This window comes from Schistocerca nitens, chromosome 2 (genome assembly GCF_023898315.1).
Source record: "Schistocerca nitens isolate TAMUIC-IGC-003100 chromosome 2, iqSchNite1.1, whole genome shotgun sequence".
Lineage (NCBI taxonomy): Eukaryota > Metazoa > Arthropoda > Insecta > Orthoptera > Acrididae > Schistocerca > Schistocerca nitens.
This window is the reverse complement of record NC_064615.1, coordinates 345,056,797-345,083,848: the sequence shown is the minus strand read 5'-3', so window position 1 is coordinate 345,083,848 and position 27,052 is coordinate 345,056,797. Positions and strand designations below refer to the sequence as shown.

The window sequence follows — 27,052 nt, the reverse complement described above, 5'->3', positions numbered from 1 at the left end:
ATACTGCTCAAGTGTGTGGGACCCATACCATATAGGACTAACAGTGGATACTGAAAGTATTCAGAGAAGGGCAGCAGAAATGGTCACAGGTTTGTTTGATCCATGGGAGAGTGTCACAGAGATACTGAAGGAACTGGACTGGAAGACTCCTGAAGGGAGACATAAACTATTCCAAGGAAGTTTATTAACGAAGTTTCAAAAATGAGCCTTAAATGAGGACTCTAGGAATGTACTACAACAACCTAAGTTGGAGGATAAGATTAGAATAATTACTGCAGGCACAGAGTCATTCAAGCAATCATTTCTCCCACATTCCATATGTGAATGGAAAGGGAATAAACCATGATAACTGGTACAATGGGACGTATCCTCTGTCACGCACTTTATGGTGGGTTGCAGAGTATAGATGTAGATGTATATAAAAGTAGACAACAATGGGTTACTATAACAATGAAAGTGTTAAACTTTTCATTTAGATCATTAATTTTATAAATCTGTGACCATCTTTCTATGTTTAACAAATTACTGAAATAGTTTCTGTTATCCTGGCTGTAGCATCTACTTGCGGTTATTAAAACCATGATCTTCTCAGTAACACATTTTACATCCAAATTTTATATTTGAGCTAAGTGGTCACTCACACCTGCATTGAAAATTGTTAATGAAATGCTCAGGGCTGGTTTAAAGCCCAAGTCACACCATCCACCACTTGGGTCACCAAGCTGAGAGGGGCACCAGAGGTGCCACAGCTGTAAGATTTCTGCACAGAATGTGCCACATTTAGTAGTGGCTACTTGGGGTGCACAAGTGCAAGATTTGTATACATAGCATATAATAATTAGCAATAGAAACTGACACAGATCAAGATATACAAGAGAAACGGGGTGACATGGTGGAGGGGGGGGGGGGGGGGGCATAAAATCATAAGTCACATCACTTGAGTGGAAGAATGTTCTCAAACAAGCATTGGAAGTGTTACATAAACTGTTTTTGTGTAGAAACTGATGTAAAGCTGTTTCACAAGTGTCTGTTTCTACCCAATGTTGAAGTCTCCACAAATTATGATTATGGACAGTAGAGAAATATAAATAAATACAGTCTTGGAAGATTCATGTGATATAGTGGGAAGAAGAATCACAAGAAGCAAAACTGCAAATCTTACTTAATGCAAGGGACACAACATGCCATTGGGAGCTTTCAGTTGTAAGTGTGAGACACTTAACTACATTCAGTCTGGCAGTATCTTCACAGAAGTGTGCTTTTTGTCCCCACTGAAACTAGAAACCACACACAGTGAAGTGACAAACCAATTTCCAGGTAAAATTTTGAAGTTATGTGCCATCAGTGAAGACCTGCATCAAAAATCTTTTCCCACAGCTTCCCCTAACAGACACTGTACATAAGGAATACACTACCTATTCAATCATGCATTTTCTCATTTTTGACGATGTAATTTTCAAATTTTGTGTCGAGGCCTTTATTGTTTTGCACTGTGTACCAGTTACTTGTAAAGCCCTCAAGAAGTGTTGATTTGACATTCTGATGTACTTTACGATATCATGAGATATTAAGCAGCACACAATTTGAAGAAATTGAAGGTAAAGAACATAATTTTGTACAAGTAGTGTGCAGTGTGGGCATGGTGGTCTAGCGAGCAGAGCACTAGACTACAGCCCTGAAGGTCTTGGGTTCAGTCCTAGGACAGGAATTTTTCCTCACTGTAGTCCCTTCAGGACAGCCCCAGTTTCACTCACCCTGCTGTCAAATGAGTACCGGGGATCTTTCATGGGAATAAAATGCAACCAGAGTGTTGGTTTCACCACTCACCCTCCTTCCTAGTGCTGCACTGAAAAAAGGCAATGCTCTTCCCATAGTCAGGACAATAGCCCAGTCACCAGTTTGCACCACAGACTTTACTTTACTTTTAGTATACAGTGTTTCATACCTATTTAACAACAGATGGACTGGTTCCTCCAGGTACCAAATATACCCTAAACAGTTTCATTACAAAGCATTAAGTAAGCATGTATGATCAGATTCACAGATCAATGCAATGCACAACTTTTCCTCTCGTCTTTAAGTTAAGGCAACACTGAAGCAAAAGAGAGTTGCAGAAATTATTTTGGTATCGATAAGTTTCCATGACTTACAAATCCGAAAAAAAGTGAAATTAGTATCAAGAAAAAGGATAAGAAAAAAAGATGTTATATTTCATTCTTGACTGGGTGATCCTTGCAATTGTTTTAACAATGTCTGGATGAGTTGTTGTGCTGTGCATTGTTTAGATGACTTAGTTAGGTACCTGTACCAAGGGTAATTTCAGATACAGAAAATTGGTTAAGACCCAAAATTGGCAGTAGTGACATTTTTGGGGAAAACTGAAGCATATATCACAAGGATAGACTCATGGGAAATAGAAATCATGTATCTGTTGCAGTAGACAAGAGATTCAAAACTACCAAGACACAAATTGAAGCTGGATGTAAGACTGCATGGGCATAATCTTATATTTGGATCCTTCTACACTCCCACATGGACTGGGAGGGGACGACAGGATGGGAGTGAGGAAAACTGTCAGATGGAGGGTTCGGGGACAGTGGATTACCTGAGATTGAGGCCAGGATGATTACAGGAGCGGAGGATGTATCGTAAGGATAACTACCATCTGTGTAGTTTAGAGAAACTGGTGGTGGAGGGAAGGGTCCAGATGGCTTTGGTTGTGAAGCAGACATTGAATTCTAGCATGTTGTGCTCAGTTGCATGTTGTGCCAGCTTTGATCTTGACAATAATTTGGCAGTGGCCATTCATACTGGTGGACAGCTGGTTGGCAGTAATACTGACATAAAAGGCTGTGCAGCGTTTACAGCAGAGTTGGTACATGATATGACTGCTTTCACAGGTGGCTGGTCTGTGATGGGGTAGGATAAGCCTGTGATGGGGATGGAGTATGATGTGCTGTATGGGAGGATTGGGCAGGTCTTGCACCTTGATCTGCCAGAGGGATATGATGGTTCTACATTTTGGTAAGTGATCTCATTTAATCTAAAAGTATTTATATTCTACAAGAACTTTCCTACAACATACATAATTTTTTTCTATAGTTATAAGCTCTTGTTGGGTAACATTAAGAATTATATAAAATATAACTGTTATTCTGATCTTGTACTTAGGGTACTTTAACCTAGACTTTGAACTAAATTAACCTTGATGGAAGGTGAAGAAGTATGTCAAAGATCCTGAGTTAAATGCTCATTTGTAGATTCAGAGTACATTTATTAAAACAATTAAAGCTATCATTACAGAGTCAAGAACTGTTGCTACAAAAACGGGGTCTTCTTCATCCACAAGTAAGGAAACAGTTCACCAATGGTATCAAATGTTTGATATGTGAATCAGAAAAATTAAGTACAGTAATGCTTGTATCTACTAGTAGCTATTTGTCACATACCTGTGATGTATACACATTCAGAAACAAGCAGTCTTCACTCCCATTGGGCCTGTCTGCTTGGGGACACCAGGGTCCATCCACTGTGGCATTTAGGATCCCATCCCATGCATCCACTGGTGAGGGAGGCTGCAAAAGCCATCATATTGTAAGTAGGTGGGTCAAAAATTGTTTTTGAATCAAAAGGACAATTAGAATACTATGCAGCAACGTTCATGTAACACGTTTTTTAAATTAATGAGTTATACATTTCATTTTGTCTGCTTCTATCTACTGTCTCACAAAATAGGAAACCATTAAAAAGAGGTTGCATAGAAACAGCAAAAATCCCAGGCCAGTGGAGAAAATCAATAGTAAGGGTAATGTACAAAGGGAAGGGTGACCCAAAGGACACAAACAAATACAGAGGAATAGCCTTGGAAAACAACCCTTTTAAGGTACTCACAAAACTAATCACAGGAAGAGTAAGACACACTTTGGAAGACCATCTCCCAGATTCTCAATTCAGGTTCAGGGAAAAAAGATCCACTATCACAGTAGTGGAGCTGCTTTTAAAAAACATATGGGAAACCATCGATAAGAGGCAAAAATATTATGCTGTATTCATAGACTTCACAAAGGCCTTCGACCTCCTCGATCGATCATTAGTAAAAAGGATGCTCGATGAAACCCTGGGAAGAGACAGCATCTGTACGAGGATCATAAACTCCATAAATGAATGGAATGAGATAAGGATCTCGGACAACCTCGACCTGTCTGAACCAATAAGGCAAACAAACGGAGTTCTCCAAGGAGACCCACTAAGCCCGCTCCTGTTCATTCTGGCAGCAAAGGACATTATGGAAATCGCTCAAGACGAAGATGTCGAAGCATATGCCTATGCGGACGACATTGTGATAGGCTCAAAAAACTTAAAGAAACTACAGGAGACTATAGAAGACGTGGAAAAATGGTGCACAAAACACAAGTTTGTAATCAACACCGACAAGTCGGAAATGATGGTATTCAGACCAGGTGGGCAAATCCCAAAAACGAGAAGAATTGCACTACAAGGAAAGCAAATATCTATCACAAAAGATTACAAATATCTAGGGATAACACTCCAGTCGTCCATAAAGTGCTTCACAAAACACACAACAGATAAAGCGACACAGGCCATCAGAGCGATAAACGAAATAAGTTCCATCAGAACACTAAATCTAGACACAGCTATGGCACTCTTCAAATCAAAAATAATACCGATACTGGCTTATGGGATAGCAATCATATGGATACACATAAATGAAAAGAACTTAGAAACACTGGAAAGAGTAAAAGCAACCTATATCAAAAGAGCACTAGGGGTAGCAAAAACCACAAGATCAAGATTAGTCTACCTTCTCGCCCAAGTATCTTTCCTCGTAGAGGATCTAAGGAGAAGGTTCTTACTTCCCAACACATCAGCATCGGAGAACCTACTAAGATCACTACTCAAGAAAAGAGAGGAAGTACCAACAGAATTCTATGGATCCGGGGCCATGATCGACCACACTTGGACAGCAGCAAATTTTGAGATGAGACACATACTTACAAGACTCGCAGTACACGGATTCCACCATGAAATTTGTGCAAATACAACATACCACGAACCGTCAAACCTTTGCAAGTGTACACTATGTGGACAGTCTTGTGAGAGATACCATATAGAAATATGCAACAAGAGGACCAGATCAATTAGAGACTATGCAATAAATGGTTCAAATGATAATCTGTGATAATACCTGCACTGAATTTAATCTACTGCAAAGAATTATTCAGACACTCAATACATCCTCTCAATTGATTGTAATCTAATGTATAACCATAATGGCTATATTGCTGCAATAAATCGTTTATAATTAAAAGAGGTTACCATGAAATATCAATCATAGATCATAGTTGTGAGTATATATCCAATTAAAGAACACAGATAATGGCTCTTCCCATGTGCCTAAATATGTACTGTGTTTTAAAGATATTAAAGGTTAGTGTTATTACAATTTTTTGTTTACATTTCACCAAAACTTAATTTCTGGTAGTTTGTAGAGTGTGCTGTACCTGTCCCTGAGCTACCACTTTTCATTATGTAGATGGATTTCGCACTCTGGTACTGACTGAAGAAATCTAATCTGTCTGTTGAAAACAATAAGTGAATGACAAATGTTCAGTGAAGGCACAAAGCCAGCTTTCCATTTAATGGAATTGCAATTGCTGATAACTGCATAATACTCTACCCCACTACTCAAACTACTCACCCAACTGAAATACCCTGTATAAATCAAAAATTAATTGTTGTAACAATAATTTTTGTAAATTAAAAGACTCATTTTCTTTAAATTTTTGTCTACAATAATAATTTTTACTGTTCCACTGTTCTGACAGATTTACTGGTACTGGATTGGTAATGATATATACTGTAGATGTGGCAGATGGAGTTTTGATTTAAGGCTCAAGTGACACAAATGGCCATTTGGGTCTCCAAGCTGAGAGGGGTGCCACAGGTGCCCAAGTACAAAATTGGAATACAGTGTGTCTCATAATTGGTAATAAAAGCTGACATGTATATGATAATAAAAACAAAAAGTGTTTGAGTGAACATCAGTCTGCAAATGAGCCATCTGTGAGATATTTATGGATGTGTAATTATGAGTCACCATTGACTTCAGTATCAAATAATGTTCTATGGAGTATAAATGTATTTGAAATGCAAAGCTTTTAATGTAGTCCCCATCTAATTGGGCTCATGTTTCATCGATGGCTACTTTAACAAGAAACAATACTACTGCAGTATTTTACATGTTGCTGTTGAGTGTTACATGTGCTGTTCTCACATTTTTAGGCAATACTGCACTCATCTCTGTAGTCAGTTACAAATTGTTCCAAACACCCTTGGATCACCTCACAGATTTTGCCAAGACAATACAATTCATAGCTGCAGATCTTCAACCATATCAACATGAGTCCTGTACACTTCACTTCTGAGATAACTGCAGACAGAAAAATCTAGAGCAATGAGATCAAGTGATCTCGGAGGACAAGATGCAGGGTGTGCTCAATTTGAACTTATGGACAGTTGTAAGAGCTTCACCTTTCTATACATTATTCAAGATGTGCAGATGCAGGATGGCGAAAAACTGAAAGCCACATGTGTCTCTTTGGGACTATTTTAAGTAAGTGTGAAGAATGTGACATCAGTGAGAAGGAATTAAATAATGAAGTCTTGATCTCAGTTCTCAACCTTCCTGCTGGAAGTTCTCCATAAAGCTCATTAGCTTATATAACAAAAAACAATTTTACTGACAATTTTCCTAGTATTCGCTTAAGAATCTTATTGACTGTGCATATATATGTAACTAGTTGGTAAAAGCAGTTTTTGAAATTCAATATGATAAAGACATACCTCAGATCAATAGTTTCTTAAGAGTGATTGTGTGGGTTCTCAATTTTAGTTGTTGAATGTGATACCATGAAGTCAATAGATTCAGACTCTACTTTGAAAGATTTTACTAAGTTAAAGGCTAGAAAAAATATGATACAGTTTTTTTATCTGAGTGAAAAAATTGTCATTACATGTACTGAACAACTGTAGGAATTATACATGACTTTTTTAACAGAATATTTCTCTTTTTTATCACATACAATTTTCTAAAATCCCACTACTTACAGCTTATGCTGTTAAACAGTGCTTTATGTTTAAAACATCAATATAAAATTACATTACTTTTTTGTATTTCTGTCCTACTTCTTCTGATGGAAAGTGAAATAATTTGTAAATTATATAATAAAGAACTTACACTATTAAACTGAAAAATAACCGAAATTTTATATTTTCATTCTTTGTACTCAGTTTAATAGATAGCACATTTTTATAGCAGCCAAGAAAATACAATAAGTCTGTGGTGTCTCTGACATGGAGGGACACTTTGTTGATTATTCTCTTTGGCTTTGCATTTTGTCTTTGAGTTCTAGTGCCATGTACGGCATCCATTTCTGTATTTGCTCTGTTCAGTGCCAAAATAAATGTTCATTTTAACAATAAAAGTGTGCTATTACAGTTCTACACCATGTAATACCTACAGTGGCGACCCTGACTTCAACATTGTGCATTCGGGAATTATTTTGTGCTTATTTTCATTGTTAAGAAACTTCGTGTGCCGATCCACATTGTCTTCGGAACAATGGATCTACCAGTGTCGTTTTATGCTGTGCCGTGCACCCTTTTAACTGTGCTTGTGTATATACAGGTGTTCCTAATGTACAGTTGGTTAAAAGTGAACAATTTTCTGACCCCTGCCATACCAGCGGCCACTTAACCATTGCTGGCCCAACGTGGCCACCGTCAAATGTAATTACGAAGCAGGGCCTGCCACCCAGACAGTGCACACCACTCACTAACATAGTGAGCAATAATCGTGTGATGGACATTGTGTTTCACCATCCAATTAAGCAGTCACCTTCCTGATGATTCAATGTGCAGATGCAGTTCGAGAGCTGTACTCCAAAAGTTCATACATGTGGGGTCGCACATTCTTACTTGCCTGATGTCATTGCACCCCCCACATACTGTCTTGGCAACACCAGTTGCCTCAGCCGCGCCGGTTGCTGCGACCATCACTCCGTGGTCACATCAAGATCGCTTTCCACCCACTCCTGTAATGGCACCAGCCATTTCTTCCATGCCGGTTTTGGGATCAGCCTCCCCTTGACTATTTCACGACAGCCTTCGGCCCACTGTTATACCGGCACCGGCTGTTACGACCGTGCCGCACCTGCCTCCGGGCCTGCAGTTGGGACACATTGTGCCGTCAGTTGCGCCGGCCCATTCCTCTTTGTGTGCTGCTTGTGGTCGACCATGTCATCCGTTGAGTTGAGGCAGTACCCATGGTGGACATTACAGCTGACACAATCGGTCACGCGCTCATTTCGGCGTGGGTGGCTAGATTCGGTTGCCCCCTGGCACCAAGGACCAGGGCTGTCAGTCTGAGTCGTCGCTTTTTGCTCGCCTGTGTGAGTTGTGCGGGGTGGCGAAATTTCACACAACTGCATACCATCTGCAGGCCAATGGATAGTCGAGCAATGGCACAGAAAGTTAAAAGCTACACTAATGTGCCATGGAGGGCTTTGATCTGAGGCTCTGCCATGGGTATTGCTGGTAATCCACTCCACGCACAAGGAGGACCTCAGTGCTTCGTTGGTGGAGTTCCTGTATGGTGAACTGCTCGTCGTACCACCCGAATTTGTCGAGGTCACTTCTCCGATGGATGCTACCGACCTGCCAGCCCTCATTGAACAAGTGTGTGCTCACATGGCCTGCTTTCGCCGGCCTCTACCTCGCACGCACACCACACCACAGGTGTTTGTTCATAAGGACTTGAATTCTTGCAGTTTTGTCATGTTACGGGATTACTCTGTTCTTGCAGCTCTGCAATCTCTGTACTCCGGTCCGCACCGCATATTACGCTACGGGGTCAGTACATTCATGATTCTGCTCAACACCCGCCCTAGAACAGTTGCAGTACAACATGGTCCCTTCCGGAGCCACTCCTCGCCGCTCCTTGCCAACCTGCCTCCGCCAATGCCTTGCCCACTGCCGCCGCCTCTGCAGCCCCCATCGACTAGTCCCAGCCTGCACAGCTGTCCGACGCACGAGACCATGACAACGAAGTGCCCGAGCCACACACTTCGCGTGCCGTACGCCACCTCTGCCCTCTGTGCTGACATGAAGATTTTTTTGTGGACGCATGCTAGCTTCGCCCAGCCATGCTCCGCACTGCGAAGAGAGAGAGGGGGGGGGAGCCTCTGTGGTCTCTCTGACGTGAAGTGACACTTCTTTGATAATTCTCTTTGGCTTTGCATTCTATCTTTGTGTTCTCGCTCTGTGTACACTAACCATTTCTGTATTTGCTCTGTTCGGTGCCAAAATAAATGTTCATTTTGGCTCTAAAAGTCTACGCCACGTAATACCCACAAGTCTATTTCTTTGTGCTCTCACTGAGAGCTTTTAAAGATTTCAGGAATTTCATCAGACGGAAATGAATTGTTTCTTCTTTCAATATTCAGTGCTGGAATAATATTAATAAATTTATTTCTGTTACAGGGGAATGTATATGTAATGCTTATTTTAAAAGAAAACCAATCTATTTCAAAGATCACCAATTTTAGATTTATGTTTCAAGATATTGCCAAGAAATGAAGGAAATACAACTAATGTTGAAGGAGTGATTTTGGGAGTTGGGGGGGGGGGACTGGGAGTGGGGGTGGGGGGAGGTTTTTGCTTGTGTGGAAAAATTTTCTCACACCAATCACAGGTAGACGGAAAGTGCATCATGTTCTCAGTGGAAAGAAGTCTATATGTTCACAAGATGGATAGTTTACAGACGGTTTTGAGGCAGACCATAATGAAGGTTTCACCATTGTCATACGATCATTCCATTTCATTTCATTTCATTATGGACAAAATTGGAATATTTGAATTTAATGTCTCAGGAAAGTAAATTGATGAACAGATGAGCAGTTCTAAAGGAAAAAAAGAAGTGCAGATAGGCCTACTGTTTCTAAAGAGACAACAAGAAGCAAATTCAAATATGCCAGACTACGTTAATCTCGAGTAATTGCCTGTTGGTTTCTGTCTCGGGTTCTTCGGCTGAGTTTGTCTGGTCATTATTTTGATGTCAAGAAGTCTCCACAAAAGCCTCAACGGTTCTGTAATGTTAATCTTATTGACATTAAATTTGTAAGGCATGTAGACAAACTTAGTAATCACCACCAGAAAAAAGTGCCAAAAGATAAATCTCGAAATGAAATGAACAGAAAACTTATGACAGTCATTGATGCTTCAGTTGTTTTCCACATCATCCTAGGGAAATACTGGGCTAGTTTCCAAGTCTTGCTTCAGATAGACTATGCACAAATATTTGTAACAGAGTGTCAAATTTGGCTATGCGAATATGCTAGACACAAACAGTCATGTATAGCAGGGTCATCCATGTCAAAGTCTTGATTAGAAAGCCGGTTCGTCATAAGTGGCGGGCAGATGGGGCTGCTGTGAGGATCAAGCTCAGTCGCCTGAGCTGGCCCCGCCGGAAGGCGATCAGCCAAAGTTTTTAAGTTAAGATTTTGACAAAAACTTATGTTCCGTATTGTTGTTCGTGCGTTTGCTTTAAAACAGTCACATCTCTCATCTCGATCCACTATGCGTGCACGTGCGTGCGTCCGTGTGCACGACTCACCACCAGACCCAAACTTCCATAGGTCGTTGTTCACGTGACACGACCGTACTTGGGTTTTCAGGCTACATCTTGTTTTTAACAACTTTGCACTAATATGGAAGGCGTAACTTCATGTGCACTAAAGGAAAAATAGAAATATTAGACTGAGAATGAAGCTGTGTACACCTCTAATATTTAACTGAAGAGAAATAGCGCTGGAGGATATATCGCATCTAAATGTAGTGAGTATGTTGGCTCTAATCTTCAACTTCAAGCCATAGTTCACAAGGATGTTGTATCTGAAGCACACAACGTCGAAAAAATTCAAAACACAACAATTTGACTGAACAAACGGCCATGCTTGCTATAAACTGCCAAAAATCACTTGTGGATACGACACAGCTTCAATCTAGGGAGGAGCTAGAGCCAGTCGAAGCCTACTGGGAAGCGACAACAAAATAATTTGTCTCCCATAAAACTCGGTGCGAGCACGAAATTCTATAGCAGACGACAAATGAAGAACTTTGGAGAGGCCACATTCGATTTCACCATTTTCACTGACATATTTGGTTGTTTTTGTATTACATCTAGAAGTTGCATGTTATGATGGTATGTCATTCAAGGCAACAGTGCATTGAAGATCTATCACAAACCTGTCACTCTGGTAATATTTTTTAAAATTAAATGTCAGTTCTACATATTGGTGGTAAAAGCGTTTGAGAACTCCTGCAATGAAAGAAGTTATATTAGTTCACCACAGTGTAGTGGATAGAGACGTGGAGTTACAAGTCGAAAGGAGTAGGTACCGTACGTGTCCTGTTGCACAGAAATATTTTTTATGCGCCTTGACATATCTAAAAGCTTATGGGGCTTCCTTATTAATTTAATAGAAATATGTTCTGTAATATTCAACGTTATACACATATAAGAGCTCTCTCTCTCAAGAGTGAGTGTGTTCGAATTTATGAACATGCTACGGAATATGGATGAACAGATGCAACAGTTCATAAATTCGAACACACTCACTCCTGAGAGAGAGAGCTCTTATATGTGTATAACTGTATGACCACATTCACATTAAATGCGAAAATTGTGGAGATACAATGTGCTTACGTAAGCACACCAAAACCGTTCTAAATACTTGATCCGAACAATTGTTACGTAAGTTTTGTTAGAATAAATGCTGACGGCAATACTGGAGCACAAGTTCGTAATAATTCACAGTAGACCACAACGTATAAATAAAACGCTGTGCCAGTATGTAGTGTGCAAAATGTGATTTGTTATTTCTAGCACTCTATAAATACTGCGCAATAGTTGTAAATTTAAAATCGTTACGGTTTTCCCCCTCTCCCTCCTTCCCAAGAAATGTAGCTTGCGCAGTGTGGGGGCCGTTTCACATTCGGTTGTTGTACATTGATACCCCGCCTCTGGATACGGTAGGAGAACGAAAGATATGTGGATGAACAAATTGCAAGAATGATCGTCAGGACCACATCCACATTAACTGCGAAAATTGTGGAATTAACGCAATAATGAATGTTAAAATAATGTGCTGATTGCGTGATTTCATATATTCCATAGCAAATATATAATGTACTAGAGTTATGGGACAAGTTTGGTTTTTTAATGAGAGTGAGCTGTGTGCCTTGCAACATATGACATCGTCTTTTTCTCTTCCAGAGCAATTAGACGTTTCATTTTGACGTCAATTCAGAAAGAAAAGCATATAGTTATATCGTGAAGTCATGTGTTGTCATATCCGAATAAATTTTATTGTGTCCATTGGTTCATTCTATATATACCATCCAGCTGTAATCGCAGAATGTTACGTATTCTGCGTACCTGAGTAATGAAATGCAGTTTTAGTGCACATACTCCAGGAACAGTGAATGTACGCGCTGAGTCCAAAAACAAATGTAATTGCTCTGGCAGAAAATGAAACATAGTTGTCAGTCGCGAAGTATACACTTCAATCTATACAACTATAGTACTTTATATACACTCCTGGAAATTGAAATAAGAACACCGTGAATTCATTGTCCCAGGAAGGGGAAACTTTATTGACACATTCCTGGGGTCAGATACATCACATGATCACACTGACAGAACCACAGGCACATAGACACAGGCAACAGAGCATGCACAATGTCGGCACTAGTACAGTGTATATCCACCTTTCGCAGCAATGCAGGCTGCTATTCTCCCATGGAGACGATCGTAGAGATGCTGGATGTAGTCCTGTGGAACGGCTTGCCATGCCATTTCCACCTGGCGCCTCAGTTGGACCAGCGTTCGTGCTGGACGTGCAGACCGCGTGAGACGACGCTTCATCCAGTCCCAAACATGCTCAATGGGGGACAGATCCGGAGATCTTGCTGGCCAGGGTAGTTGACTTACACCTTCTAGAGCACGTTGGGTGGCACGGGATACATGCGGACGTGCATTGTCCTGTTGGAACAGCAAGTTCCCTTGCCGGTCTAGGAATGGTAGAACGATGGGTTCGATGACGGTTTGGATGTACCGTGCACTATTCAGTGTCCCCTCGACGATCACCAGTGGTGTACGGCCAGTGTAGGAGATCGCTCCCCACACCATGATGCCGGGTGTTGGCCCTGTGTGCCTCGGTCGTATGCAGTCCTGATTGTGGCGCTCACCTGCACGGCGCCAAACACGCATACGACCATCATTGGCACCAAGGCAGAAGCGACTCTCATCGCTGAAGACGACACGTCTCCATTCGTCCCTCCATTCACGCCTGTCGCGACACCACTGGAGGCGGGCTGCACGATGTTGGGGCGTGAGCGGAAGACGGCCTAACGGTGTGCGGGACCGTAGCCCAGCTTCATGGAGACGGTTGCGAATGGTCCTCGCCGATACCCCAGGAGCAACAGTGTCCCAAATTTGCTGGGAAGTGGCGGTGCGGTCCCCTACGGCACTGCGTAGGATCCTACGGTCTTGGCGTGCATCCGTGCGTCGCTGCGGTCCGGTCCCAGGTCGACGGGCACGTGCACCTTCCGCCGACCACTGGCGACAACATCGATGTACTGTGGAGACCTCACGCCCCACGTGTTGAGCAATTCGGCGGTACGTCCACCCGGCCTCCCGCATGCCCACTATACGCCCTCGCTCAAAGTCCGTCAACTGCACATACGGTTCACGTCCACGCTGTCGCGGCATGCTACCAGTGTTAAAGACTGCGATGGAGCTCCGTATGCCACGGCAAACTGGCTGACACTGACGGCGGCGGTGCACAAATGCTGCGCAGCTAGCGCCATTCGATGGCGAACACCGCGGTTCCTGGTGTGTCCGCTGTGCCGTGCGTGTGATCATTGCTTGTACAGCCCTCTCGCAATGTCCGGAGCAAGTATGGTGGGTCTGACACACCGGTGTCAATGTGTTCTTTTTTCCATTTCCAGGAGTGTATTTGCTAGTGAATGTGCTATGAAACTGCTTATATCAGTAGTCAATTATAACATACATTATAACGTTCTCTCCGCTGTTTCTGATGTGGTTGTGGATAAGAAGGCCATTGCTGAAATTTATTCGTCCATATTTCCTGTCATGTTCACAAAAACGAATGAACTCGCTCCTGGTTCAAAAGGCTCTGAGCACTATGCGACTTAACTTCTGAGGTCATCAGTCGCCTATAACTAATTAAACCTAACTAACCTAAGGACATCACACACACCCATGCCCGAGGCAGGATTCGAACCTGCGACCGTGGCGGTCGCTCGGCTCCAGACGAGCGCCTAGAAACGCACGGCCACTCCGGCCGGCTAACTCGCTCCTGAGAGAGAGTGCTGTTATATATGTATAACAATACTACAGAATATAGTCTATTAATTCAATAAGGAAGCCCCATAATCTTTAACAAATGTGAAAGTGCCGTATATAAAAAATATTTCAATGTAACAGCATGCGAACACAATCCTTTCAACTTTGTACCTCCACGCCTCTTCCACTGTATTACGCTGAACTCAATCTCTAACACTGTCTTTCATCTTAGGATCTCCTGAAGGCCTTACGCCGATATGTTATTCACTGTCATTTAATTATAACAAATCGTACGATGAGTGACGTGTTTGTAATTAATCTTCAATGTGCCGTTGTCATGAAATGGCATACTGTGAAGTACTCAAGTCACAATACGAAAACGACAAAATACGGCAATTCTTTAGCAAACAATTTTCGTCATTTTGCTACAGGAAATTGTGCCGATAACGACGTGTCTTCGAAAGATCTTCAGTGCGCTTGCATTTTGAAACAGCGTATATTTGTGGGAGATGCAAGTGTCATTCGAAGCATGTTGCGTAGTAGCATCAACTTTTATGGAAAGCACGTTATTTTGACGTCACTTCCCAATAGTCTTCGAGTGACAGAATCATTCTTGGCCGCCATCTGTCGGATTATATTAATTTACTTCGCGAGTTACCATACTTGGCGAACTCGACGTCTGGCGAGATTATTTGTGAATGGACTTGGAGACATACAAATATCAATTCACGTTCATAACTCCTGACATACCGTAAAACGCGGTGACTTCGAACATTTTAAATTCATTTTTGTAAATTAAACAGAAACTACTGAAAATATTGACATGAAACTTTTTGGGAAGTTGCAAGAGTCGTTGCTGAATATGATAAAGCAGATTATACATTTTTATCACCCACACCTAGTTTTTTTAAAATTTTTCATTGTTTAATTTCACCCCATGGGTCGGGGTCACTTTTAACATGGAAACATTTGCCTGTGTTGTGGGGTCATGTCAATTACTGTTAAATGGCACCCCTATCATATGAAACAGCATGATATTTTGAATATAAATATAGTTTTGAAAGTAACTTATTTAGAAAAATTTTAGTATTTTTATGAGTTTTCTTTAATCACCTGAAACTGTTCATATGATTACGGCTTAACTTTACCAGTCATGGAAATGGGTGCTGAGCTAGTTATGAAATAAGGAAATTATTTAAAAACAGATCTTTTCAAAACAGTCTGTATGACTTTAATAAAATAAATGACAAAAAAGTTATCACATTTTAAAGAATTACATCTGTAAATACTCTAAAGGAAAGGAAGCTGCCACGAAAGTGTGTCCACTCTAGCAGATGTCATAGACATCAAATTTAAACTCAAAATGAAGCCTTCCTCTTCTATCTACCTTAGAATCGGGTAGAAGCCTACAAATGTCATCTTTCTCAAATTCTGACACATTGAGAGTATTAGGCCACACAAAAAACTTCACCTGATTCCACCTTGAAATGCCATTTGCTCAGAAGTGTAATTTCATCATCAGTGATAACATGTCCAACACTATTTTACACTTTTCTTTGAAGGAAACTTCACTAAAGCATGTTCTCCATGGTGCTGATGTGTCAAAGAATAGGGAAGGCTCTGTTCAAAGTCACCTCATGAAAGACAAGCCTTCATATTTTATTTTTTTACGTCACCAAAGAATAAATTTAACATTTTATGCTTTCTGTAAATGTTCATTCTAGTGTTAACCTTGCCCCTAAAAACTCGTTTCAAATTCCAAACTCAAAAATGTTTCTAATAATAGGCAAATGTTTTTGCAGTTGTGAAGGAACTTACATTTCCAGAAAATTATTTTATTTTCTGGCGTTGGTATACAATGTTATTTCATATCGACTGCCATGTCACCTGAAACTTTCTATTATTGGTAATAGGTAACGACACTGGCCTTAGTCCCACATTTACACACTAGTGAGCTGCATTTATTTTAAAAAGACGCTAAATTGCTGTTCAAAGTCGCCTCGCGATTCAAAGTCACCCTGCTTTACAGTACTAAGATAAAATACTTATGTGACGAAAGCAAATTCAGCTCATGACCGGCTGCAGCAACATTACGATTCCTGACACGAGGCTGAGGTTTTAAAGTATTAAAACTTTCTTCTGCAATTTCAAAGCAAGTACGTAATACATGTAAAGCTATCTACACTGTTCTGAAGACGGATTTGACGAAGGCAATTAAAGTACCTCAATTACGTAACATTAGAGAAAATTTCTGTTTGGTGTAAAAAGTGGCAATAGACTGTAGATAATGAAAAGTGTAAAGTCATCCACATGAACACTAAAAGAAATCCGCTAAATTTCTGTTACATGATAAATCATGTAAATCTAAAGGTTTTAAATTCAGTTAAATACTTAGGGATTTCAATTCCTAATAACTTAAATTGGAACGATCACTTGGATAATATTGTGGGGAAGGTGAACCAAAACTGCGATATGTTGGCAGAACACTCAGAAAACGCAAAAGGTCTAGTAAAGAGTTCTATTGTTCCGGAATACTGCTATGAGGTGTGGGATCTGCATCAGATGGGACTGACAAGAGGACATCGAAAAGGTTCAAAGAACGGCAGCTCATTCTGTATTATCGCAAAATAGGGGAGATGATAACCCACGGTCGAAGAGTAGCATCTTTGATTAGTAATCAAAACGACCACGGTCCCTCGTTCGAACCATCCCCCCCTCCCCCCCCCCCCATTGCTTATACGAATAACAATCAGCATCGGTGCCAGGAGACTTGAGGATCAGGCACTCTCTTGCTCCAGGGGCGGGAAACTGCCCCTAAAGGCGGAATAATCAGCAATGGTCAACGGCATGAGGAAGCAGTAGGCAATGGAAACCACTGCATTAAAGACACATAATGTGTATCTACAGGATATGTGGCCTGTAATTGAAAAAGAATCATGATGATGATGATCTCTCCATGGCGAAAGATTTCAGAATAGTCCCCCATTCAGATATCCGGGAGGGGACTGCCAAGGGGGAGGTGACCAAGAGAAAAAGATTGAGTAACAATGGAAAGGATAACGCTCTACGAGTCAGGGTCTGGCATGTCAGAAGGTTGAATGCGGTAGGTTGTGTTCCAAAAATGAGCAGCATAGAGACAGAAGTGATGACACTTTCTGCAGGACCTGACCATTATTTTGCAGAACAATGCTCAAGCACGCTCGAACTGTCAACACAACTGGCACTGCTAAGAGTATCCTACGACTTCCACGTCGCTTGCAACGGGTTATACACAATGCTGGTGACTACTTTGAAGATCAGTAAAACTTTGAAACACGTATTTATTTTGTACGAGCTGTAAATAAATAGTTGCCACTATTAAAGTTCCAATCCTCGTAGATATTCTCTGTATGTCCATCTTTTTAGCGATGGTTGCGAGACTCGGCTGTTCGAGAGAATGTTAAATTAAAAACCTTTCAGCCGTTGATTTTCAACCTTATTTTATTGGGCAACCAGTTTCAGTAGGCAGGTGATGGTTGAAGTGTCACTGTAAAACATATCTATTAACACCTGTATTGCTGGCCCCTGTTTTGATCACAAGCGAGGTAGATTATTCCTACACGTCTGTCAGGGGCCTGAAAATGGCGTAGTAAAACGCTGAAACTGGTTGCCCAATAAAATAAGGTTGAAAACTGACGGCTGAAAGGTGTTGAATTTGACGTCCTCAATCTAGATATAGTGGGGGTCAGTGAAGTGAAATGGAAAGAAGACAAGGATATCCGGTCAGATGAGTACAGGGTAATATCAACAGAGGCAGGAAACGGTATAACGGGTGTAGGATTCGTTATGAATAGGAATGGAGGGCAGAGAGTGAGTTACTGTGGACAGCTCAGGATAGGGTTGTTGTCATCAGAATAGAAAGAAAGCCAACACCGACGACGATAGTTCAGTTATACATGCTGACATCGCAGTCTAAAGACGAAGAGATAGAGAAAGTATATGAGGATACTGAACAGGTAATACGACACATAAAGGGACATGAAATTCTAATAGTCATGAGGGACTGGAATGCGGCTGTTGGGAAAGGAATGGAAGAAAGAGTTACAGGAGACTATGGGCAGGAGATTGGTTCAAATGGCTCTGAGCACTATGGGACTTAACATCTGAGGTCATCAGTCCCCTAGAAATTAGAACTATTTAAACCTAACAAACCTAAGGACATCACACACATCCATGCCCGAGGCAGGATTCGAACCTGCGACCGTAGCAGTCGCTGGGTTCCAGACTGAAGCGCCTAGAACCGCTCGGCCACACCGGCCGGCCTATGGGCAGGAGAAAGACTAATTGAGTTCTGCCATGAACGTCAACGTAGTGATAGCGAATACTTTGCTCAAGAATCATAAGAGGAGAAGGTGTACTTGTAAAATGCTGGGAGATACTGGAAGATTGCAGTTAGATTACATCGTACTCAGGCAGAGATTCTGAAATCAAATACCGAATTGTAAGGTATACCAGAAGCAGATATAGGCTCAGATCACAATGAACTAGTGATGAAGAGCAGGCTGAAGTCTCTCTAAAAGGGGCAGTCACAGAAGTTAGAAAGAGAAACATGGGTTCAACGAAGGAAACTGTAACAAAACCATGGGTAACAGAAGAAATACTTAAGTTGACTGATGAAGGAAGGAAGTACAAAAATGTTCAGGGAAATTCAGGAATAAAGACATACATATCGTTGAGGAATGAAACAAACAGAAAGTAGAGGGAAGCTAAGACGAAAGTGTTCCATGAAAAATGTGAAGAAATCGAAAAAGAAATTATTGTCGGGTGGACTGACTCAGTATAGGAAAGTCAAAACGAGCTTCGGTGAAATTAAAAGCAAGGGTGATATCATTAAGAGTGCAACGGGAAATCCGCTGTTATATGCAGAGGAGAGAGTGGATAGGTGGAAAGAATAGATTGAAGGCCTCTATGAGGGCGAAGATTTGTCTGGTGTGATAGAAGAAGGAACAGATTTAGAAGAGATAGAGAGGATCCAGAATTAAAATCAGAATTTAAAAGAGCTTTGGAAGACTTAAGTTCAAATAATGCAGAAGTGATAGATAGGATTCCATCAGAAAGTCGAAAATCGTTGAGAGAAATGGTACCAAAACAACTTTTCAGCTTGGTGTATAGTATGTATGAGTCTGGGGATATACCACCTGACTTTCGAAAAACATCAACAACGTAATTCCACAGATTGCAAGAGCTGACAAGTGCGAGAATTATCGCACGATCAGCTTAATATCTCATGCATCCAAGTTGCCGACAAAGATAATGTACAGAAGAATGAGAAAGAAAATGAGGCTGTGTCGGATGACGATCAGTTTGGCTTCGGGAAAGGTAACGACAGCAGAGAGGCAATTCTGACGTTGCGGTGGATAATGGAAGCAACGCTAAAGGAATCTCAAGACACATTCATAGGATTTGTCGATCTGGAAAAAGCGTTCGACAATGTAAAATGGTGCAAAATATTCAAAATTATGAGAAAAAGAGGGGTAAACTTCAGGGAGAGATGGGAAATACACAACATGTACAAGAGTCAAGAGGGAATAATAAGAGTTGAAGACCAAAAACGATGCGCTCAGATAAAAAAGGGTGTAGTCTTTCGCCCCTATTGTTTAGTCTATACATGGTAGAAACAACGAGGGATATAAAGGAAGGTTCAGGAGTGGAATTAAAATTCAAGATGAAAGGATATCAGTTATACAATTCGCTGATGACATTGCTATTCTCAGTGAACGTGAAGAAGAATTACATAATCTCCTGAAAGGAATGAACAGTCTAATAAGCATAGAATATGGACTGACAGTAAATCGAAGAAAGACGAAAGTAATGAGAAGTAGCAGAAATGAGAACAGCGAGAAACTTAACATCAGTATTGATGATCACGAAGTTAACGAATTCTACTATGTAGGCAGCAAAACAACCAATGACGGATGGAGCAAGGAGGACATCAAAGGCATATTAGCATGGCAAAAAGGGCAGTCCTGGCCAAGTGAAGTCTGCTAGTATCAAAGTATCATTTGAGAAAGGAATTTCTGAGAATGTACGTTTGGAGCACAGCATTGTATGTTAGTGAAACAGAGACTGTGGGAAAACTGGAACAGAGGAGAAGCGAAGCATTTGAGATGTGATGCTACAGACGTATGTTGAAAATTAGATGAACTGATAAGGTAAGGAATACGGAGGTTCTGCGCATAATCGGAGAGGAAAGGAATGCGTGGAAAACACTGACAGGAGGAACGGACAGTGTGATAGGACATCTGTTAAGACATCAGGGAATAACTTCCACAGTACTAGAGGGAGCTGTGGAGGGTATGTAGAGGAAGACAGAGATTGGAATATATCCGGTAAATAACTGAAGACGTAGGCTGCAAGTGCTACTCTGAGAAGTCAGTTGTCCTCGTAACGTAGATGAAAGCACACGAGACTGCTCGTCCTTTGGCTCGGATTCGACCCTTACTACAGTCCCATGTCCAATTTCTATGTCGCTCTTGTGCTTGGTTTTAGGAAAACAAACGAAGAACACGTTTGATGACAGCAGTGGCTGCCACTTGAATTTGTTCGCGCAACAGCCTGATTGGCTAACTTTAATACTACGAGGTTTGGCCGTAAATTAAGGTCTCTAATGCTTTTTCACATCGTAAACATCATTTTCTTGCAAAACCAGTTACAAATTATTACCCAAATATACGGTTCACACACAAGCTACGTTATGTCTGTGCAGATGTGATGTGTGCAGACAAATCGTTGGGTGTGGACCAGACTTCCACTGGTACTCCAAAATATCGATGCATTTTTGGAGACATAACACTCCCTCCCCCCCCCCTCCCCCCATTCCCCAACTCATACAGGAAGGATTGGATTTCATTCACCCAAATGTTGTTTCAAGTTGGGGGAACGTAGCAGTCACTGGGAGCCAAAGCAGGGCTGTATGGAGGATTGTCAATAATTTCCCACCCGAATATGGCGATGAGATCTGTCGTGTTGTGGACGACGTGATAGCGGGCGTTGTCATGGTGCAAACGAAATCCATTTGTCAGCCGACCCCTCCTTTTGTTCTGTATAGCCCGGCGTAACTTTTTCTGTGTGTCGCAGTACCTTGTCGAGTTGATTGTTGTACCTCTTTCCAGGTAATCGACCAGCAGAACGCATTTCCTATCCTAGAATACTGAAGCCATCACCTTCCCCGCTAACAGCGTTTGCTTGACATTTGGAGAACTGGAATACTGCCATTGTTTTGATTGTTCCTTGGTCTCTGGCGTGAAGTAGTGGACTCCCCGGTTACAACTGAATCCAGAAATTCCTCACCCTCTTCCCGGAAACGGCGCAGAAACTTGCGGGCACTTTCGATGCGTTGCTTTTCGTATTCATCAGTGAGTGTCCGCGGCACACACTTTGTGATATTTCAAAATGTTTGTCATAATCTTTTCTACGGTAGTCTTAGAGACGTCCCGTATCAGATAATCTCTCGCACAGTCTCACGGCGATCCGCAAGCAAAACGTCTTCGACTTTCGTCTCTGTCTCGTCCGAAACGAATGTACGCCCGCGGCCGGCCTCGTCGTGCACTTTTGTACGACCGTCTGCGAACTTCCTACACCATTTAAGCACATTTTTTACGTCCATACACTTTTCTCTATAAACGTCGGTCAGCTGGCGATGGATTTCAATAGAAATAAACCATGGAAATCCAATCACAGAACGCAATTCACACTTGGTGGGAGCGTCGATTTTCCCTTCCATCGTTAACGGTTGGTACGCCAAGAATGAGCGTTGCAGAGAGATGAGGACTGGCAAGAATAGTGGCATAGCATGGGATACAAGGAACGCGGTGTTGTCAGATTTAAGCTAGCTGACTCCGTCTCGACGGGAGCTCGTTGGAGACCTTACTTTACGGGCAGCCTCGTAATTAACCCGGATACGACGTAACGTGTCGAATTTTTTTCTTAACAGCTATTTCTCGGCACACCCTGCACTGCAACATCCGTACAAGCTTTTCAGACTCTTTCTGACCACCCTGCATTTTCCGGTAAACTCAGCAATGAACTTTTCATTCTGGAGTAATAACATATGTCAACCGTTTTGGAATTATCGTGCGCAAAAGGAGGAGAGCCACTAGACTGAACAACAACTCGCTCAAACACATTTTGCGATAGAGATTTGCGGCATCTCCTGCTCACGTGCTATGGTTTGTCTGCGCAGATCGGATTTGCACCTGCAGATTTGTGCAGTTTCGTTAAAATTTTTAAATCCAACTACCTGGTTTGCACATCTCATATCTCCTCAAATATACTGTCCACACACATGCTATGATCTGTCTGTGCAGATGTGATGTGTGCAGACAAATCGTTGTGTGTGGACCAGACTTCCACTGGTACTCCAAAATATCGAAGATTCCGAAGAAACTGACGGCGGTTTTCAACAACTGATGCCATCTGCAATGCCAAACCATCCCTTGATGTGGCACTTTTTCTATTATATTTGCAATTTCTGTATTTCCATTATATCTTGTTATAGATAATTACATAAGAAACTTAACAATAAAATTAATTTTCTCTACTTCATCGAAGAGTCTAGGAGTAATAATAGACGAAATCTAAATTGGACTGAGCACGTAACTGTAGTGTACAAGAAGCACCAGCTGTTCCCATTCTGTGCAAAATACGAGGGTTGTCCAGAAAGTTAGTTCCGATCGGTCAAGAAATGGAAACCACTGTGATAATCTAATAAAGATTTGTACATATGTGTTCGACAGTGTCTCTAGTATGCCTGTCGGTTGCATCACTTCGCTCCTTTCAGTTCTTAGCGCATGGTGAGCACATAAATATGCGTCTCCCGCCAAGTAAGAGGTCCTGGTCAGAGATTTCGCCTGATGTTACGCAGCCCACATTACAGAACTGTCATACGGTTCCTACTTCATGACAATTCTCGGTTGCAATGAAAATGCTCCTGCAGCGTTTTCGATGGGAAGTGTTCGATCACGCGCACTATAGCCCGTAATTGGTTCCCTACGCGTTTAATTTCTGCTCACATTAACTACTGGCTATGGAGACAACATTTTCGCACAGACAACGAGCTATAGATCAGCGTAGAGAATTGGCGGGAAGCACAGGCGGCTGCCTTCTACGACGAGGGTACTGGAAAGTTGGTACAACACTACGACAAATGTCGTCAAAGTGGTGACTATATAGAACAGTGGATGGAAGCTGTAGCTAACAGTTGCAGATAAAACATTTCTGATTTACACTGTGGTTTCTATTTCGCGACCGATCGGAACTTACTTTCTGGACAACCCTCGTATAAAAAGCTCTTGCCTCTTGGCCTAAAAACAAAACTTGTACAAACACTTGTACTTCCAATTCTTGTTTACAGCGACGTTATCCTGCAAGCAACAGGCAACAGCGCCGTAGCTATCATACCTATGGGCAACAGGGGCCGCCTCTCCCCCGCCGCCGCGCGGGGTAGCCATGGGTCAACGCAGTCAGGTAGGTGCAGTTTTTCTCGATTTCCGAAAATCATTTGACTCAGTACCACATCTAGGCTTATTATCATATGGAGCATCAAGCGAAGTTTGTGACTGGACTGAGAATATTTTGGTAGGGAGGACGCAGTATGTCATCTTGGATGTTCAGACGTTGACAATTGGAGAAGTAACTTCGGGTGTGATCCTGGGAAGTGTGTTGGGACCTTTGCTGTTCATGTTTTTTATTAGTGATCTAACAGACAACAGTAACTTCAGACTTTGCACGTATGATGTGTCCATAATGAAGTACTGTCTGACAGAAGCTACACATATATTCAGTCGGATCTTGGTAAAATTTGGAAGTGGTGGAAAGAGTAGCAACTTGCTTGAAATGTTCAGAAAACGTGAAACCGTCTCTTCTCAAAACGAAAAAATGTTGTATCGTATGACTACAATATCAATGAGCCACAGCTGGAATCGGACAAAAAAAAAAAAAAAAAATGGCTCTGAACACTATGGGACTTAACTTCTGAGGTCATCAGTCCCCTAGAACTTAGAACTACTTAAACCTTACCAACCTAAGGACATCACACACATTCGAACATGCGACCGTAGCGGTCGCGCTGTTCCAGACTGAAACGCCTAGAACCGCTCGGCCACACCGGCCGACTTGAAATCAGACAGCTCATTCAAAAAACTGAATGTAACACTTGTAGGGATATGAAATGGAACGATCATATAGGCTCATTCGGAGGTAAGCAGGTGACAAACTGTTTTATTGGTAGAATACAAAGGAAATGCAATCAGTCTTCAAAGGAAACTACTTACGAAAAACTAGTGCGACCCATTCTAGGATATTGCTCAAGTGCTTGGGACCCGTACCAAATAGGGCCAATTGGGGATAATGATCGTTATAGAGAAGGGCAGCACAAATGATCACAGGTTTCTTTGACCCACGTAAGTGCCGAAAGAACTGAACTGGCAGATTCTTGATGACAGATGCAAGCTATCCCTTGAAAGTGTGCTTAGAATGTTTCTGGAACCAACTTTAAGTGATTAATCTGGGAATATACTTCATCGCTCCCATAGAACTCGCGAAGACAAGATTATACTAACGGCAGCGGGCACAGAGATGTTTAAGCGGTCACTTTTTCCGCGCTCCATACGTGAATAGAATGGGAAAGAGTATCCTGTGCCATGCACGTCACCGTGGTTTGCAGAGTATGGTTGTAGAAGTACATGCGTACCTTGAAGCGCAAGTCACCAACAGGCGCCTTAGCGTAGCGTATTCCACGGAAGGCTGAGAAGTTTTTGCCGTCGAGCGTCGTCAGCGTCGAACCCAGAACTTTGCCCAGCGGTGTGGAGGCGATCGGCCGATTGCCACACGTCGCCAGACAAGTCAGAGGTGCTAGCAGCACAATTACTAGCGGCTGCCACGAGGCGGACATGGCAGTTCTGTGATGCGCCATGGCAGGTCTGTAACATCCGGTACTGGCGTTTGGTTTTAAGTAGTGGAGGGCGACCTTGCCAGGGGACTTCCCGTCTTCTTCCTATCACTTGCCGGTGATCCGCCCACTGTCACACTACACGAAAAGGTTAGTGACTAATGAGCAGACAGGGAATATGGGTCTATTCTTTGTAAGTTTGTTAAGTTTTCTGTATCAGGACCGCTCCGTTGTCATCGTATGCAACAAGCAATGCTGATAAACGGTTGTCGTCCGTAAATATACAGTTTGGGTCTACCTTTATGACACAGACGGTGAGTGGAACGCGGGAAAACAATAAGGGAACAGATTCCTAGAAGTAACCACTTTGCATTACTACCTCTTATCTTTGCTGGCTGTTAACAAAATGTACTCATAATTACACACACACATCGACATGTACAGAGGAAAAGGAGGAATGAGACAGAGAAATGTACGACCTGTTTGCCTGTCTGTGAATGATGTAGACTCGTTCATTATAGTGCAAGTTCAGAAAATTTTAACGATTTGCGCTGATATCATTTCACCTCATTTGATCTTCAATGATTTTCTCGACGGCCAAGCCATTCATTTCATTTCATAATATACGAGAGGCATTCAAAAGGTAAGTTATCATACGAGATCAAGTAACTTTTATTGAATGTTGCATTACACTTCAAAGTGACACATACACGACACTATGGTTCAACGGTCAGCAAGTCTCTATAAACGACGGTCGCAGCGTTTTCCCAATCGTTCAGTTCCTCGACGATAGAAACCTGCTCTTTGGTCACCAAGTTATTCGACAACTGCTATGTGAACGTCTTCCTAGATGTAAAATCTCTTCCACCCCCTCCCCACCGCCCCCGATGTTCTAGATGGAAATTGCATGGTGCAAGATATGGACCGTATGGCGGTTGTTTCCAAACCTCCCATCGAAAACGTTGATGAAAAGCTTGTACTGTGCGCGCCGTACGGGGTGTTGCATTGTTGTGCAGGAGATTTTCCACGCCTCTTGCTCGTGACGGCGTTGGGCAGCGATGGAAATGAAAATTGCGTGTGGCCAGGGCCTCCCGTCGGGTAGACCGTTCGCCTGGTGCAAGTCTTTCGAGTTGACGCCACTTCGGCGACTTGCGTGTCGTTGGGGATGAAACGATGATGATAGGGACAACACAACACCCAGTCCCTGAGCGGAGAAAATCTTCCATCCAGCCGGGAATCGAACCCGGGCCGTTAGGTATGACACCTAGTCGCGCTGACCACTCAGCTACCAGGGGCGGACGCGCAGTTATGTCAGCCTTGCACAGTACGAATCGGCATTAATGGGTATGCCCTTTGCTACAAACTTTGTGGACTCAAATCCTTCCCAGTCGAAGGAAACGATGGCCATGAGCTTCCCTGCTGATGTTACAACTTTGTACAGGGTGTCCAGAAAAGGACTCCTGATTTCAAAATTAAATATCTCGAAAACAAAGATCGATAGAGGAATGCAGTAAACGGTATGTTTATTGTGAAAGCTGTAAGAAGTTTACACAGCAGTTTGAAATAATAGTTACAAAAGCTGCTAACAGATGGCGCTGTAATCGCCATACGTAATGCCTAGTATAAATAGTGATCCGAAGCCCAGAGCGATCAGTTCCACTATTGAAACGTGAAAG

General features: G+C 42.1%; 1 protein-coding gene across 1 annotated transcript in view; it reads right to left on the bottom strand.

Annotated features, from left to right (window-relative positions):
• LOC126236160 (juvenile hormone esterase-like) overlaps positions 1-25,394 on the bottom strand; it is a 65,372-nt gene extending 39,978 nt beyond the window's left edge. Inside the window, exons 1-2 of the mRNA XM_049945246.1 lie at positions 25,179-25,394; positions 3,450-3,575 (exon numbers count right to left, since the gene is read on the bottom strand). Coding sequence (XP_049801203.1) covers positions 3,450-3,575; positions 25,179-25,379 — 327 coding nt within the window. The 5' untranslated portion in view covers positions 25,380-25,394. The remainder of the gene's footprint in view (positions 1-3,449; positions 3,576-25,178) is intronic.
• Positions 25,395-27,052: the final 1,658 nt, after the last annotated feature.